Source organism: Tasmannia lanceolata, unplaced genomic scaffold (assembly GCF_043159265.1).
Source record: "Tasmannia lanceolata isolate RefF3 unplaced genomic scaffold, GAP_Taslan_0.1 ptg000025l, whole genome shotgun sequence".
Classification (NCBI taxonomy): domain Eukaryota; kingdom Viridiplantae; phylum Streptophyta; class Magnoliopsida; order Canellales; family Winteraceae; genus Tasmannia; species Tasmannia lanceolata.
The window spans coordinates 9337405-9354984 of record NW_027518702.1 but is presented as its reverse complement, the minus strand read 5'-3'; the positions used below and the strand labels follow the sequence as shown (position 1 = coordinate 9354984).

At 37.7% G+C, this 17580-nt stretch overlaps 1 protein-coding gene and 1 long non-coding RNA gene across 11 annotated transcripts; both read left to right on the top strand.

Annotated features, from left to right (window-relative positions):
* The first annotated feature begins 5026 nt into the window (after positions 1-5026).
* Positions 5027-6560, top strand: LOC143858319 (uncharacterized). Its single transcript, XR_013238909.1, has 5 exons — positions 5027-5171; positions 5291-5511; positions 5588-5672; positions 5770-5833; positions 5924-6560. It is a non-coding gene; the product is annotated as an uncharacterized LOC143858319 (long non-coding RNA).
* Positions 6561-8441: 1881 nt separating this feature from the next.
* On the top strand, positions 8442-16648 carry LOC143858117 (3-dehydroquinate synthase). Of its 10 annotated transcripts, none has more exons than XR_013238866.1 (11): positions 8443-8611; positions 8998-9231; positions 10795-10961; positions 11948-12046; positions 12192-12260; positions 12775-12915; positions 13079-13168; positions 13302-13393; positions 13965-14132; positions 15883-15961; positions 16062-16117. XR_013238866.1 is itself a non-coding variant. In XM_077368741.1 (11 exons), exons 1-11 carry the CDS (start codon positions 8482-8484, stop codon positions 16187-16189), a joined length of 1404 nt encoding a protein of 467 aa, XP_077224856.1. In that variant the 5' UTR covers positions 8444-8481; the 3' UTR covers positions 16190-16648. The 10 variants fall into 10 exon arrangements, 8 of the variants coding, with proteins under 8 accessions (XP_077224861.1, XP_077224862.1, XP_077224856.1 ...); XR_013238865.1 differs by having other exon boundaries at positions 8444-8611; positions 15877-15961; positions 16062-16114; XM_077368741.1 differs by having other exon boundaries at positions 8444-8611; positions 13958-14132; positions 16062-16648.
* The last annotated feature ends 932 nt before the right edge of the window (positions 16649-17580 follow it).

The window sequence follows — 17580 nt, the reverse complement described above, 5'->3', positions numbered from 1 at the left end:
CTTACTTAGATAGGGTGTCCACAAAAAATCAGCCCCATAGGATCATCCTAACCCCTTCAACAGTGGAGGGAAAAATGGGGAAAAATGGACAAACACAGCTTGTCCACAAATCTGCACATTTTTCCCTCCACTGTTGGATGGGTTAGGATGATCCTATGGGGCTGATTTTTTGTGGACACCCTATCTAGGTAAGGGCCTTTCAAATGAATGGTTTGGATCACCCCAAAAATGTGGGCCCCCACTGTTTTTAACCCGACCGAGTAGATAAGCTTATCTACTCGACCGAGTAACCTTTCCCTAATTGAAATTAGAAACGATTGAGGTGCAACCTAAGATCTTGGGGGTACAATTGAAATTAGAATTAATTTGAGCTAATAAGGATTAGGATTTCTCTCTGTTGGGCACACCGTGTCCAAAATGGACGCATATAAACGTGGACGTTTATATGTGTCCATTCTGGGCACCACAAGGCACTACAAAACGAAGGGCTAGGATGACCCTTTGGTGCTGATTTTTTGGGCACACCCTATCTATGTTAAGACCTATCAAATGAATGCTTTGGATCATCCAAACAGCGTGGGCCCACTGTATTTTTTTAAAGGGAGGAGTAGATAAGCTTATCTAGGGGACCGAGTAGAAACACTTTCCTCTATTATGAATGCCCTTTTCACTTAATCTGATCTTGGTTTATTAGAGGAGAGTTTTTTTTTTTAGATCGTGAAATCATCATCAGCCCACAAACGAGAAGGTTTTGAAGGTAACATCAAAATTACCTAAATTTGTTTGGAATTTTTGTGAATTTTCTGAATTTTTTTGGGAATTTTTTGGGTAATAATTGTTTACCCTCTGTTTTGATAACAGCACCCATTGAATGTAGGAAACAAAGGCCCTTTTCTTTCCTAGGCCAGCCCCTTCAAGTGGGTGGCCCAAGTAAGAAAAAAGGGCGTATATATCAAAAGTGGGAGGGTTTTCACTTTTCACGGCCGGAGATAGGGAACGCCGTGAGTCTGACGGCAACACGTTTTCCTGGCTGTTTTTTTCGGATCGAATTCGGACCTTCTCTTCCCTTTTTCTGTTGGAAGGAAGAATCCGAATAGATAGGGTTTTGAAAAACAGTGGGCGCTTTGTATTTGATATTGACAGCCCCTTTCAAAACTACAAAGACCCCTGTTTGCCGACGGATGTACAAAGTTAAAAGTAGCTTAGTGTTTAAAACTCTTTGAGTTAGTTTTAATTACATTAATATTGAGGGCAGTGATAAATTCACCCCCTTCTATTACAATATTCACCCCCTATTTTTCAAAATGGACTGTACAGCCCACACCATAGGATGATCCAAACCGTCCATTCGATATCCGATTCTAATTTCACCGACATTTGGTTAAAAAAGGAATGGAATCAAAGGGGTGGAATGTCATTCAAAACAAAATTAAGTGGGTGGAATTGACACCAGGGCAGAATTAGAGGGTGACGGAATTTGATTCCCATCCCAAGAGGTGGTATTTTGATTCTGCCCAGGTTGGAATATCATTTTTATTAGAATTTTTTTTGAATTAATTTTGGGTTATCTTCTTATTTTAATTTAATTTTCATATTCATATCAATGTTAAGATTCCTTTCAGCTAGTAGAGAAAGGTGGGCCCCACCCAACTTTCCAAAGTTAAACTCCAATCCTCATATAATACTAACTTAATACATGTATGTGGATCCTACACTCATTATGTGCATGCATCATCTTAGTTGTTAAACATGAATCTTATCATATCATATTTCTTTTTAATGAATTGCACATGTAAGTGCAATCAGATGAATATATGATAATTTCTGAGAGAGAAAATTTTCAAGCCATGCAAAAATGGGAATTAATCTTACGAGGAGAAAGACCTTCAAATCGCCGCACTCATGAATAGGCTCGAGTCGAGCCATCCTCAAGGATCCAGTGTGGATCCATCCCACCCGCCGGGGTTCACCCCGCAGGTGGAGGCCTCCAGTGCCAGACAACAACAACCACAACAGCACCACAACAGCAGGAGAGTGCGTGCCACCCTGCTTTTCTGTTAATTTACTGACATATATTCTGAGTTTAATTTCTCATTCTATTACATGACAATGGCTCATGCACATTGTCATGTATGTGCATTATTCCTCGTAATTGTGTTATGGTTTTTATGAATTTGAATAACGTTACCTAAGATCTAACCATAGACCAATACTGATCATATTGCACCATAGAGGTTTTATGTTTATCTGTTATGTACTTATGTGTATAGAATTTTTTTTTTGCCTTAATTGTTTGAATTAAACCCCGTGGCACATTGGAAGTTAGCGCTCGACATCGAGGACTTTGAGGAGTGTCTCAAAGTGACAGTTGATGCTAAGGATTATACATTGAGCATGTTGTTGATACCTTTGTTTTCTTTATGATGTGAGCAATGCAGCTTTTGTGATTTAAAAGTGTCATGGACTTGATACATCGACACACGACTTGATTTTTAAGATCATGTTTGTCTATTTAGAGTAGAGAGGTTATCAACTTTGGAAGTGCATCCAAGTGAAGTTATATCTGATTTTAAGTTTTGTGATGTTTGTATCCGGCCTTAAGGGGATAGTTGTTAGTCCATTAGAGAGTTTCGAGTCGACTTGAACTTAATTTTGAGTTTCCTAGATATTAGGTATTTTCTAATAAGACTTTGCATTGGATCGCTTGTCTTTATTGTTTGCACTTTTATGTGAGATTTTCTCACCAAGGTTGTGTGTACCTAAATTTTCCTTTTTTGGAAAGAAAATAGATCTAAAAAAGAACCAAAACTCTATTAATGACACTGTTAGAAAGTTCAAAATATATTTACATATATGTGCTAATGGAATTGAGTCTTTTCAAGAAAGGGATCTGAAGAGCACTCATCCAACTTGGGGCTCCAAGATAGACTCTCTTGAAGAAACTGACAATTATATCTTTTACTCTTGCTTTGTCATCAATCTATTGGCCGCTATGACGAATGCCTTTGACCGAGTTCCTTCTTTGCCTGGCTAAAGCCATCCAATGAATAAAAGGATGTATTCATGTCACCCTATTTAAAGGATTCATTAGCCAACCCCAACTAGTTTGGGACAAAGGCTTAGTTGAGTTGAGTTCTTGTCACCCTATTTCTTCCATAGAGCTTTGGACCTTTGACACCATCTGATTTCCTCCAAGAGTAAACAGTTTTCAAACTCCAAGCACAATTCCTTTCTCCTATTGATTTTGGATTCATCGACAATCTCATTTTTAATCTCTCGATCCACAATCTTAAGCTCAGATTCGAAGGCCTCTCTTTTTTTCCTGATCGAACCAAAGTATAAAGTCTTCCATTCCTTGAATTTGCCTTGGATGTGTTGGAGCCTCTTAGACATCCTAAAGCCTTCCCAACCTTGGACATTACAATTCTCCCACCATGACTTGATCGAGTTCTTAAATTCTAGAATCGGAGCCATTCGTTGTTGAGCTTAAAAGGAGGCAATGGGCCATGACGAGCGTCCTAACCAAAGAACAAAGGAGCATGGTCAGAAAAAGTTCTAGGGATGACGAGTTGAAAGGCATTGGGGAAATGATCCACTCAACCAGAGGAAAGCAGGAACTGATCTAGGCAGGCCATTAGCAGACATGGCCTATTGTTGGATCATGTGAAATTCTTACCATCCAATGGAAGATCAATCAATCTGAGGTTGTTAATAATGGAGTTGAAATTCAACATGCTGGTAGTCACCTTAGGAGGACCTGTCTTCTCCTCCCCAAAACAAATAACGTTGAAATCCCCTCGGGTACACCAATGTTCAAATCCCCATTGCTGAATAACCTCCAATTCTGTCCACAACTCCGAACTCAGCTTCATATCGTTTGGTCTCCATACACGTAAGAGAATTCCAATTAAATTTATCCTGCATGTTGGTGAAGCATTTACCGAGTAGAAAATGATCCACCTTAGAATCCCCCTTCACCAAAATGTCAGCATCATGATAATCATGTCCCCCTGATCTGCCTACCGCCAGTTTAATTACCCATTCACAGTGACCGGTTCCCACAGAGCTCGAACTAATTTATTTGAGAAGACTTCTTTCTTAGCCTCCTAGAGGAAAATCAGCTCCAACCTCATGGAGGTCCTGAAGTGCCTGACCGCCTTGATCTTGGAGCTATCCCCAAGCCTCCTTATATTACTAAACTCAATTCAACTAAGCCTTTTTCCCAAACTAGTTGGGGTCGGCTAATGAATCGTTTAGAAAATTTTCATGAAGAAGGTGAAAGGATCTTCCTGGCTCAAATTGACTAAGTCTAATCATGACACTAGTTGGGTTCGTCTACATGGATCATTTTCTAATCCTGAACCAAGCCTCCTTATATTCCAACATTCCTTGCAATAAATTTCATCTTCATGGGGCACCATCCTTTTGAGTTGAGATCTCCCTCGGCAGACTCTCTGCCCTCAAGGACATAAACGCCCTTAGCAACCTCACTAAGAGCTTTGTGATCATTGTCGATCTTGCTAAAAGTCGAAACCTTCTGTTTGTTCACAGCTTCTGTGATTTCAGCATTGTTGTACAACATTAGTTAGAGCTTCAAATCTCATGTAGTTCAAAGAGATCTCAACATTCTCTGCAATGCTGATAATTCTGTCCTCTTCTGCGTCAACCCATTCCAAAAGAGCCATATGATTGCCAATCACATCATCAGTGTCTTCAGACAAAGAATAAGAGGAAGCCTTGAGCTGGGAGAAAGGGAGGGACTTGGAAGATGATATTGTAGCCTCTGTGCCACCGATATCACATCTTATGTGCGTCCTGTGTTCATTTATTATTTTTCAGAAAATATCAGACACCATGTTCCTTCTTTGAGAGCAAAAAATAAAATACGGTTTCAAAGATCAAATCATTTACCTGTTGTATTATGCTGCTTTGATTTCTATTCTTCTTCTTCTTGTTTTTCGGGTTATGGTTTCCTTATTGATATTGTAAGCTTTTACACCCAACTGAAATGAAATTGCAGAGAATGGTGCACACTAAAGTTGTGGACAAGTTTTCTTTTGGCAATGTACAAAGTGATATGGGATTGCTTAAATTCACTCCCAGGCTTAAATGGACTACTGAGCTTCAGCAATGCTTTGTTGATGCGGTTTCTGAGCTTGGAGGCGCAGAGAGTAAGTACTAAGTAGTGTTCAACTTCTGAAAGAATCTTCTCTAGTTCTATGTAATAATTCAAATGTTTCATGGATGTTTACATGATATTTTCATTATTTTTTTATGTTTTAAACAACAGTTGCAACACCTACAGCGGTTATGAGGATGATGGGAGTCCCTGGACTTGAAGTGCGCCATCTAAAGAGCCATTTGAAGGCAAGATCTGCTTTCGAAACTAGTTATAAATCATAGCCCAAACACCTTGAAACATAATCGATATATTTACATTTTAATTGCAGCGTTACAGGTGTAAGAATCGACTTTCCAAGTCCAAGACCTGTGATGCAAACAACGGGGAAGGTGAGTTTTGGTTAATGTTATGATCCTTTTGATCTTCCCTCATTCGGGTTTTGATGGGTTTATTTTATGATAACAGATTACACACACCATAAGACTAAAGGTGTGGATATCAATGATGAAAATATTAGGAGAACCCACACAACCCATGCACAAGCTAATGGGTAAAACATGAATCTTTTCAGAAAAAATGTGCAACCAATTTAATCTTTTTTCTCAAAATCTTGCAGATATTTTATTTGAAGGTTTTGTTTTCAAAAGCTTGCAGGGTTTTAGAGCTTTGATGATGGAAATGGAGCAGAAGAAGCTGCATAAACAAATTGAGGTGCGATAAAATGCTTCGAATCCATATGAAACTGTTGATTTCATTTTCATGGCGGTGATCAATTCTGTAATTGTGGGTGCTATGTTTTAGGTGCAGAGACACTCGAGACTAGAAAATGAAGCACAAGGGAAGTATTTACAGCCAGTATTAGAGGAACAAGGGAAGAGAATGTCTATTACTCAACAAGCTCAGATTAAAGATTGCTCTATGGACAACAGCCTAAACTCGTCTGAAAGTTCAGAAAGATATGACATAAAACCACAAACCTTATACTATTATCTGAGTGAAGATACCAATGATCATAGCAGAATTCCTACGATTCTATCAATGGAGATCAATCCAAATACAGGTGGGTTAAGTGACACCGGCTTGAATGATCAAATTATGGTTTCGGAAAGAAATTGCACCACCATTTCTGCTGACACCATCATTGAACAAACAAGTACTAAAAGACCACTCCAAGAAAATTCTGATAATCTGTTGAAAAAGTCCAGGTCATCAAAGGAATTTGATTTGATAAAGGAATTTGATTTGATAATCCAGTATGGGCGCGATATTGATTCAGATTGGGAAAAACTATTCTTCAGTTGTTAGAATTGAGGTAAATCCATCATGGGATTTACATACCATAGACTACTAGTTATCAGTGACTTCTGTTTATACTTTTTTTTCCTGGATTGATTCGGATTGGCAAAAATTATTCTTCAAGTGTTAGAATTGAGGCAAATCAATCATGGAATTTGCATATCATAGGCTACTAGTTATCAGAGACTGCTGTTTATACTTTATATTGTTATATAGAACCACAAAATTTTGAAAGTTCTAATTATATATGACAAAGAACAGATACTTTTATAGTTAAAGTGGATTTGGTTTTCCAAATTTGACTGGATTTGATCCAAACTTGCCCTGGTTTTTAGTTTTTCCTAATCTTGCTAAGTTAGCAATGGAAATTACGTCTGACTTGCATATGTACATGGACTCTGACATGAAAAAGATCACCATCTCATCCTTTATAATGGAGTCCTAGGTTATGTCCAAGACACATGACTCCTTGGGAGGATAATTACAGTACAAAACATCTGCATGCAAGCAAATTTTGTTCGGTTTGGGTTGAGCCCGGCCCGTAGTTGCCATTGATAAACATGGGCCTGTATTCTTTGGCTATCCAAGCCCGTCAATACTATCAATTTTTGGCATTGGACCCAAGCCCAATCAGAGGAGTAGTAGTAGAATAAGCTGAACCCTTTTCGGTTTTCATCTCAAACATGTCTACGAAACACAGAATCAATCCAATTTCCATTGGGTGATAAGCTCAATCATGAAACAATGTGGCTGAGATGAAAGCCCAATGGGCCTTCTACGCAATGAGCAATTGAATAGAGGCGCCAGTTACAAGGGGAGCTACCTTTTCAAGTTTAGCTAGATGGGCTTCAAAGCCCATTGGATTACTACATGGAAGACAACTAGTTCAATATTTTCAGGACTCGAACTAGTGAATCGGATCTCTATTTAACATGGAACATGGGCCTAGTGGAGGCCTACCAATTCAGGTTATATGAAAGTGGAATCCAGTTTAGTAACAATGAAAATGTTTTCCTAGAAAAAAATTTCATTGAAAACTGTTTTTTTTTAATGGTTTGCTAATGCTTTTTTTTAAGTACAAAATACTTCAGCTCAAACTTTGGAAGGAAACAGCTGTAAAAAGTTTCACCTGAAATAATCTTTGCCTAAAAACAAGAGGATAACAAATTAAAAAAGAGAAGAAGAAGGCTACTGATGTTTTTCTTTTGATAAAGATGTCTTTATTGATAAAAAAGGGTTACTGATGTTGGCACTGCCATGTTTTAATAATGGATTGCACTACGCAATTCCGCGGAAAGCCATTTTGTGGCTGACCTTTTTTTTGAATGGCCGCAAGAAGAGGAAAACAAAAAAGAAAAATACATCATAGAAAATATAGTAGCCCTCCCCTAGAGGAAGAGATAAAGCCCATAGAAAATAAAATCTCGAGGAAATTAAACAGCTCTAGCCCTCCTTGGACTCTTCAACCATGGCTAGCTGGTCAGCTTCACCATTGGCAGACCTCCTGACATGCTCGAATGAGGTTCGAATCCCCCACTCAGTCTTGAATCTCATCCAAGAATGGGGCAAACCTCCATGGATAGGAATGAGATCCCCTACTAAGCCATCGTATTACATTTAATAAGAGCCCATCTTACTAGCCCCGACTCACCTCTTAGCATGCCCCCTATCTCACTCGGATCCGGATTTCCCATGCTAGGCCCATCAAAGTTGAGATTTACGAGGCCAGTGGCAGTGGCAGGTGGCTTCCGTTCTTACGACCCATCCATTTTACGTCTAACCTTTGCATGTAAAAACAGCCGAATTAAGCGAATAAGACAAAATCAGGAAAAATTGAACGACCCGGTTTGTCTTTTCTTTTTTAGATAGCTGTAAAGTATTTTCAGTTCCCAAAAAGCTGTAAGAAGCCAATTATTAAAGAAAAGACAATCTGGGTTTGTGCAATTATTAATACATGCTCGTGCCAATATCAGTACCGAGTGGAAAGAAACACGAAATTTTTTTCATGGTTGCCAAACACACCCATTGAGTGTATTTTTTAACTGACCTTATGCTTATGAGTTATGACAATATATCTCCATTTATTCCAAATTCCAATTCCTAGTAAAATTAGAAGCAAAAGGGGCATGGCAATGTTATCATCCTTGGTGCCCGGAAATCTTACACAGCTCTCCTCAGTAGCTTGCACAAGAGGTTCCTCTCTCTCTCTCTCTCTCTCTCTCTCTCTCTCTCTGTTAGAAATGTTGGAATTTCTAATTTCTTTTGCTATTTTTTAGTAAATTTGAATTTATTGACCCGATATTTTTTCTGGGTCGATGATGAACAGCACGAAACTAGTTCTCCAAGAGAGGGGTAGAAGATGCAAAAATGAGAGGGTTTATGGTTACTTCTTTTTTTAAATGTTTTCACAGACCGAGTTAGCTCCACCCATTCAACTAACTGAGTTAACTCACTCCGAGTCATGATTTTCATGCTGAAGGATTTGAACCTGTGCAGACCATGTTTCAAAACTTCTTTTTAGTTCTATGGTTTTACTCTTCAAGTTTTTAAATGTACTTTTTAGGTGATGGTTTTTGTAGGAAATAGCTGTAGAGGGGTCTACTTTGCAACTCTGCTCAATAGCAAGAGAGCTGAATTGCAACTGAATTCTCACATTGCAATGGCTTCTGCGAAGACCTTTGAGAATTTCCAGCAACAAAAGCTTGTATGGTTGTGGACTAAGAGCAAGCAAGTCATGACAGCTGCTGTCGAGCGAGGTTGGAACACTTTCATTTTTATGTCGCGCGATAGAGAACTCGCAAATGAGTGGTCTTGTAAGCTACTGAGGACTTATATCTTACTCAATTCATTCCTTTCATTTTCTTTATTGGTTAGCAAATAGTGTTAAGTAGAATAGTGGCATTGTTTTAATTTCACATACAAAGTATTTGTATAATTGTATCATAATTTCTGTTTACACATGAGAAGGTAGTATAAAAGACAGAGCTACATCTTTCTTTTCTTTTAATTAGCTAGTAGTAATGTTTAAAATCTCACCTGTTTGACTCAACTCAGTTGCTTGGTTTCAGACCTAACCAAGCACATGGTTTTAAATTTTGCGTTGGGCGAAATATTTCGATGTTGCTGCTACTGAAATGAAATTCAATTGGATTCGGAAAATTACCTGATTTCGTTAATGTTTCAGTCGAAATATGCAAAACATGCAACTTTTCAGATTTAAAAAAAGAAAGAAAGTTTCTATCGAAATGTTGACATTTCGACAGAAACCCTGAAAAGAATCAATTCCACTTGCAGAAAAGAGAATAACAATGAGATTCTTTTAAAACTTTCTAAAAAACGACAAAAAAGAAAAAGAAAAACCAGTGGTGAAGATTCTTACATGGATATCAGCCGTTATTTCGTATCGAAATGTTTTCGTGATATTACAAGATTCCAGCCGATTTTTTGTTTCGAAACCGAAATGTTTCTATTTCGCTGATGAGCAAAACCGAAATTTAAAACCTTGACCTAGAATCAGTCATATTCCTGCTTGTACAGTTGTCTAAAATTCGTCAAGAGTTTCATTAACTAGGATGAGTTTCATTGAATTTGTTGGGGTTCCACGCAAAAGCAATAGTCCCACATCGGACATGTGAAATGGATGTGGATGGGTTATAAGGGAATGGGCACCCTCCCTCTAAAAGCTAGCTTTTAGGGGCGAGTTCTACCTGGTTTAATTCCCAGCAAATGGTATCAGAGCTAGGGCGTGGTAACCCCGGTTTGCCTCTGTGGGCGGAATGTCCCTCGGGGAAGATCTCGGAAACCCCGGTGTAGTTATCTCGTGGTTCCCACGTTGCCGCCACGTGGAGGGTCGAGATGGTCCACGTTGCTTCCGCGTGCAGGGGGAGATTGTTGGGGTTCCACACAAAAGCAATAGTCCCACATCAGACATGTGAAATGGATGGGTTATAAGGGAATGGGCACCCTCCCTCTAAAAGCTAGCTTTTAGGGGCGAGTTCTACCCGGTTTGATTCCCTACAGAATTGATGAGTCAATTAAAAACACGGTTATCCCTTTATTGCTTTTAATATCTTTTAAGGTTTTCTAATGGCTAACTTGACCAAGTTAATGAAAAACTTGGGTGACTAGGACATTGGCAAATACCCCAAACGAGTCTCTAATAAGATCAATCCACTTTTCATGATTTTATTTGCTTAGATGATTATATGGAATTGTTTAATTAATTTTTAACACTAGCATTCATTCAAGTTTGGTTAAGAAATATGAGGGGAAAAAAATCTAAACTTAACTAAATTATGTCTGTTAGGGAATTCATATTCTAGAAGCATTCTGTAATTTTTCTTGATTCTGAAATTTTGGAGTTTGTGTTTCTGCAGCAATTGCATTGATCAATCCTCTCTTTGTTGAAGACGACAAGCTTTTCAACAGTGAGAACAAAAGGGTTGCTACATTCTCTGAGGTTTCTTCTCCTCAACAATTACAACAGCTCCAACCATCTGACGAACAAGCAGAGAATGTAGTTATAAATTTGCTGGATTGGCAGGTTTGCTCATTTTTCTACCTGCTTTGGAAATTTAAGGTACAATATGATTTGTTTCATAGGGTTCTTCATTTTTTGAAAGATTTACACATGTTAGTGGCTCTGAACTATTTCTTTCTATCACTTGTACTTGTTTTTACCAAAGTAATGACCTGCGATGAGGCCCTTGGATTTTCTATCTCCTATCAATAAATTTTGTTTAACACCTCCAACATCTGAAGTGAGAGGTGTATGTGCCCAACTTTAAATAAGAAAAGGTGAAAATCTATAAATTATGGTTTGGAATTTTTGATTCCATGAGCTGTTAATATAGAAAGATTTGTAATGGCAGCCCAGTGAGGATTACATTCTCAGAAAAATATTTTTTCTGATTTTGAGGAACTTTGACTGTCTTACAAGATTAAGAAACTGGATTATTAGGAGAAAGTGTTGGTGACCTCTAAAAGTAGATGTATTGGAATGTTTGTTATACTTTTATTCTCAAAAGAATATTTATGGTTCATAGAAGTGCATTTAATTAGTAGTTAAATGGATATATATGTTTATGAATTTTGGTAGACAAATTCAATCTGAAACAGGATATATACGCTTGCCAGATATTGATGAAATATGATGCACTTTGATTGTTCTGTCTGTTAGATAGCTACTATTTTTTCCTCTATTTTTAGCAAATTTTGTGTCGTGAAGAGTTACTACATTTAAATAAAAATTTTTGGCTATATTTTAGGCCTTGGCCTCTCTAGCCTCGGAGCTCATTGCCTTAGTTGTGCAGCACCTTTGCTCTCCACCTTTCTAAATACCTCAAACTGTTTCTTATTCAGAAATTTACCAGGAATTCATTATGGCCGCGCCAAGAATAAAGAATGGAAATATTGAATTATGCACTGTTTTGTACCAGGAAGATGAATGGTTATTACTCATCCGCTCAATGGAAAGTAAAGATGCCTTTTATTTCGTTCTTTCTTAATACTTATTTCTGCATTTTTAAGGTGATACCTGCGGAGAATATTGTTGCAGCATTTCAAGGAAGTCAGAAAACAGTGTTTGCTGTTGCAAAAACACCCTCTGAAGCACAAGTTTTCCTTGAGGTAAATCTTATATGTTTTAGAACTCATACCAATAAAGAAACTCTTCTAGCGTGTACTTTTCTAATGATGGTCATATCTGGCCCTCGTGTCATCTTGGTTTTTTAGATTCATGAAAGAGTAACATTTTTATGAGTTGTCTTTGTAGGCACTCGAACAAGGTCTTGGTGGAGTCGTTTTGAAAGTTGAGGATGTGGAAGCTATTCTCGAACTGAAGGCAAATTTTCTGTCATGCCTTTCCTATTATGCAATTTTTAGTGGCCGTCTAATATTTGTAAATAGTTCAGGACCAGTTGAACATGAATTTTGTATGAGTTTTAAGTTCGCTTGGACCATGCGAGCTTTGCGCGTGAGAAATTGATATTTCTTTGCAATGGAAATCATCCTCGAGTTCAGCCATGGGAAAATCTCATGGAGATCTCCATTCCGTTTCTGTATCTCCACATCATTAAAAAATTATCTTTTTGTCTTGGAAAATTTGGGTGAATAATTCAATTTAAGATATAGGATACTATGTCCAGCACTCTAATTCGTCTCGTGTGCAAGGTTTTGGTGATTTTTCCATTATGCTGTTGCCTTTTGCATTGCATTTAATCCATGCCCAGACTGAATGCCATGCAATCTGAGATCTACTATACATTCAAAATTTGATGTTATTTTTTCTATTAACTGTCTATTGGTTATTGGGACTGTGATGAATCATTTTTTCTTAATGTGGTTAATATTATCAGGATTATTTTGACAGAAGAAATGAAGTGGGGAATCTCTTGAACTTGACTGAGGCTATTGTAACACGAGTGCAAATGGCAGGAATGGGTGATCGTGTATGCGTGGATCTTTGCAGTCTCATGAGACCTGGTGAAGGCCTTCTGGTTTGTCTTAATTTATCTGTTTACGACTAACTGTTACTTTTTGCATGATATGTGTGTTAGTAAATAACGTCATGGTATTGATATAGATTTTTATATCTAATCTTATTTACCCAATGAATTGATGTGGAGTTTCCATTAATAAATGAATAATTGCTTTTTACAGGTTGGTTCTTTTGCTAGAGGACTTTTTCTTGTTCACTCTGAATGTTTGGAGTCAAATTACATTGCGAGTCGACCTTTCCGAGTTAATGCGGTGAGCTTTTTAATTTGTAGTGGCGACAATGATATTTTTACCATCACCATTTTCGTAACTTAGCTGCTCCAAGTCAACTTGGTTCCGTTTCATCTGCTCCGTTCAAAGCCTGATTATGTCCAGATAGCTGCAGCTGAATTACGGAGGCTTTGAACTTCCTTTTGAAGCTTCCATCTCTAGCAAAAAGTTTAAAGATATTCTAAAAGACTTGATGCTGGTTGCAAGGTAGTAACATAGTTTTAAATTTCGGCCAAATAATTTTGGTGTCGGTTTGGACCGAAACCGAAAGAGTACATTGAGTAGGAAAAATATAGGATTTCACCCCGAAATTCTGAGATTTCGCCGAAATTTACAAAATTTCCACCCAAAGTTTGAAAATTACCACTGAAATGTAAAGATTTCCACCGAAATTTCCACCGAAATATTATACATTTTGGTAGAATTTTTTAAAAATCCAAAATTTTTATCAGGGTTTTACCTGATTTCAGCTGAAATTTCCACCGAAACCAAAATATTTCGGTGCCAGTGGTGGCTGAAACCGACACTGAAATCGACATGAAATCCTTGGGGTAGTAAAATGATGTCTATTTGGGGCATTTTTCCCATTTTTCAATTTAGGCTTTGGCAAAGGCTGAAAAATACAAATTGGATTGCAACATACTATATCAAAATCAAATGTGGAAGCAGCTATACTGATAAAAATGAATATATTGTTAGGGATGATCAACTGACTCTAGCCATATTGAGAATTTCTGTTATTTGGTGTAATTATGTTATTTTCTTTTGAAGTTTACAGGGACCAGTACATTCCTACGTTGCTATTCCAGGAGGGAAAACTTGCTACCTTTCAGAGTTGCAGGCAGGTAAAGAGGTTATTGTTGTCAACCAAAATGGTTTGCAACGAACGGCTATTGTTGGGCGTGTAAAGATTGAATCAAGACCACTCATCCTTGTAGAGGCAAAGGTTTGTTTACTATAGACCCTGCTTGTTTTAATAGCAATGCTTTTCAAGAACGACTAATTCCTATTACACATACACTGGTTGTCTCATAGAATGGCAATTTCTGCAAAAGTGCAAAAATTGTCTTTTCTTTTTCTTTTTCATTTATTCTATGTTATAACTGCCAGTCTCATGTTGGAATTTGATCTACTAAGGAGACATAAAACTCCTTGTAATTGGCACTTAGGCATTCGGCAAATGGATCTACTGAAGATTCCAATTTGTGTTTTTGAATTAAGATATAAGTCGGTATAGAAGCGCAGTATATACATGAAAGGAAACCTTAAATATTCTGCCATGCAAGACATGTAACTTATATATGTTACATTTGTTGGTGTTGAATATGGTGACTCAGGAACGCCAAAACCCAGAGATGACTGTGCAGTTTTTGGTTATATAGTGAAAGATATTATTAGATACATAAACTCAACTCAACTAAGCCTTTTTCCCAAACTAGTTGGGGTTGGCTATATTATTATTATATACATATTGATACATAAAGTCGTAAGTTATAGAAAAATGCATCTAGTAAATAGAAGCAGAAATATAGCTAAATACACCTAAATATATAAATAGAATATAAATAACACCAAGATAAAGGAAAAAGAGTTAGGCCTTTTTCCTCCTAACAGTAGGGTCCCTGCACAGTCCCTATTTCATGTGAAATAATTTTTAAGTTTCATCTGTATTTGAGTAAATACTATGTGCAGTTGCAGAAAGATTCGGAATACACAGAACTTCACATGTATTTTTTTTTTTGAAGAAAGTAATGATTTTATTCAATTAAAACAAGATTGTAGTAAATGAGAAGGGGACGAGGCATCCCACACACTAATACAAAGTCGTTATCCCCTGCCAACATAACCCATACAAAGCGCTACCTGTTTCCTCCATTCGCTTATGACCCAATGATTTCCACCTTAATCTTGTCCACGCCATCCTTCGTAAAACAATCCGCCATATCAAATGCCGACAGTTTCATATGTGAGAATTCAGGTTGCAGTTTTTTGCACAGGTCTCTTGCTTCCGTGATGACATTTTCCAACTCTCATGGGCCGATGATTTATTTTGAGCCCAAGCCAAAGCATTTGATGAGTCGACTTCAATGATTAAGGGCCCCAGCGGGGATTCATAAACCATCTAAGTCCCCATAATAGGGCCTGCACCTCCACTTCATTAGAGCCACGAATTCCAGGTGGTCTGGAAAAGGCCACAATAGTGTTTCCATTTTTATCTCAAAAGACTCCGATTCTTGCCCTCCCTAGGTTTCCTTTGGCTCTCCCATCAAAGTTAAATTTTATCCAACTAGGGGAAGGGGGTTTCCACTTGGGAGAAACTTTCACTCTCATCCTCTCAAATATTGCCACCTTCCAATTTCTTAAGATATCTCCCATCGGTGAGGAAGATCGGGCTTTTTCACTTCTACCCCACCACTTTAATTTCATTTATTATCCTCCCAAGTTACCTTTCTTTGTCTTCAAATTTGCGGCTGTTCCTTTGGGTTTTTTTTTTTTTGAATAGTGTTTGCAGTTGTTTCTTTCTTTCCACAAATGTCAAATAATAGCATATGGAACTACCTCCATAAGATTCTCCCAGCTGTGCCGAATGGGCCACTACTCCAGTGTAGGATTGTTGCCTTGATAAAACTTCACACGTATGGCTTTGCTGATGTTACTCACTTCTGTATCTTAGTAAATACTTTGTGCAGTTGCAGAAAGATTCAGATTACACAGACACCTACAGCATCCTTTTGCAGAATGCAGAAACTGTTGGTTTAGTCCATCCTTGCGAAGGTCTATTCCATCTGTACACTCAATTTTCCCCAACCTAGAATGATTTTATTGTATTTTTTATCTGTTGCTGTATATTTGATTTTCCATCTCTTCTTCACAGGGGACAAACCCATAAAATCGGCCATTCCAGTAACCTCGCTTAAAGTTGGTGATAAAGTTTTGTTGAGAATGCAAGGTGGTGCCCGTCACACAGGAATAGAGATCCAAGAGTTCATTGTTGAGAAATGAATAGCACAAGACCATTTTTCTTACAACTATTCGTTTTGTCCATGGATGTAAGTTTAAGTGGAGAACAGAGAACACCTCACTACAACTAGGTCCAGATTCCTTTAAGTCTCGGAAAACCTACTCCAAGAAAATCATGTAAGACTTTTATGGACTTGCATAGCTCATGTTTTGGCTCTTGAAAAACCGGATTGTAGAGAATGTTTGATTATAATAAAGAGCAATCCAGATCGGCTCATATAAATCTTCAGTGAACCTATCTAGATAATTCAATATGTTCTTAGCCATTCAAAATTGTTTCATCTGTTCGTTCCCCCTCCGAAGTCTCAATATAGTTCACTTCTCAAGAAACATGTTGTTCTGCATTTAGTGAGGGGCTGAGCTTCATTTTAACAATCATAGCTTGTATGGAATGGAGAGATGAACTATGACATTATATGTATACATTGTTGTTTCCTTCAATTGAGCTTAAAAAAGAATCCCTTTTGATTACTTCCTTGAATCCCATTTCATTCCTGATTTTCTTGACATTATTCACTGGATAAATGCCGATTAGTCGTATAATATTTGATTAAATTGCTTTATCCATGATTCTGAAAGAAAATCATGGGATGAGACATCTTTTGCGTGGTAATTGGGGATTTCCCATTATGTTTTTGCCTTTAGCATTCCATTCAATCCTTTGCATAAACTGCCAGCAATGGGATCTGAATGACAGCAATCTGAAATATACTTTATGGTTAAAATCCTATGATTCTGCTCCAAAAGAGAACACTTAATAACTTTCTGAGTTGCTAGCAATCAGCAAAGATAGAATAAGACCCTTTTTTTTTTTTTTTGAAAGATTAACAGATTTTATTAGAAAACAAATGCAACCAGATTACAGCAATGTGGACGAGTCATCCTACAAGTCTGGGCGCACAATCGAATAAATATCTCAAATTTCTGTTAATATGCTGGCCCATTTCCATGGACCAGGAGCCTTGTTTCTAGCTCACGCCAGTAATTTAGCTAAATCTTCATCAATGATTAACTGATCAGACCATGATTTCACATACAATCTCAAGCCCCAAAGAAGCGCTTTCACTTCCACCTCATCTGACACGACCCAGCCGATCCCCGAAAAAGGATAGAAGTGTTCTTCCCTCATTTTCACAGAAGAGTGCTCAGATTCCTGCTTGTTCTGGATTGCCTTTAGAGCTGCCATCAAAGTTGAACTTTACCGACGGATTGGACTAAAAGGGTACTTATATAGTCACATTCCTAGCAACGCATGACAGAAGTTAAGTCTTTACCAATGGAACATGGATTTTATCCAATGTGTCCTTGTAGTATCCTCCGTCCTGAAGACTCAACTAAAGGCAATTCTAAAAGGAGAATCGTCCAATACCAAT

What these genes read in the sequence shown, in the direction of transcription:
- LOC143858117 (XM_077368740.1), top strand. Translation starts at nt 8,482, where the DNA reads ATGACAATATATCTCCATTTATTCCAAATTCCAATTCCTAGTAAAATT. An exon ending in CTCAGTAGCTTGCACAAGAG is followed by an intron (nt 8,612 to 8,997) that starts GTTCCTCTCTCT and finishes TGGTTTTTGTAG; the next exon opens with GAAATAGCTGTAGAGGGGTC. An exon ending in TTTAGTCCATCCTTGCGAAG is followed by an intron (nt 15,962 to 16,061) that starts GTCTATTCCATC and finishes TCTTCTTCACAG; the next exon opens with GGGACAAACCCATAAAATCG.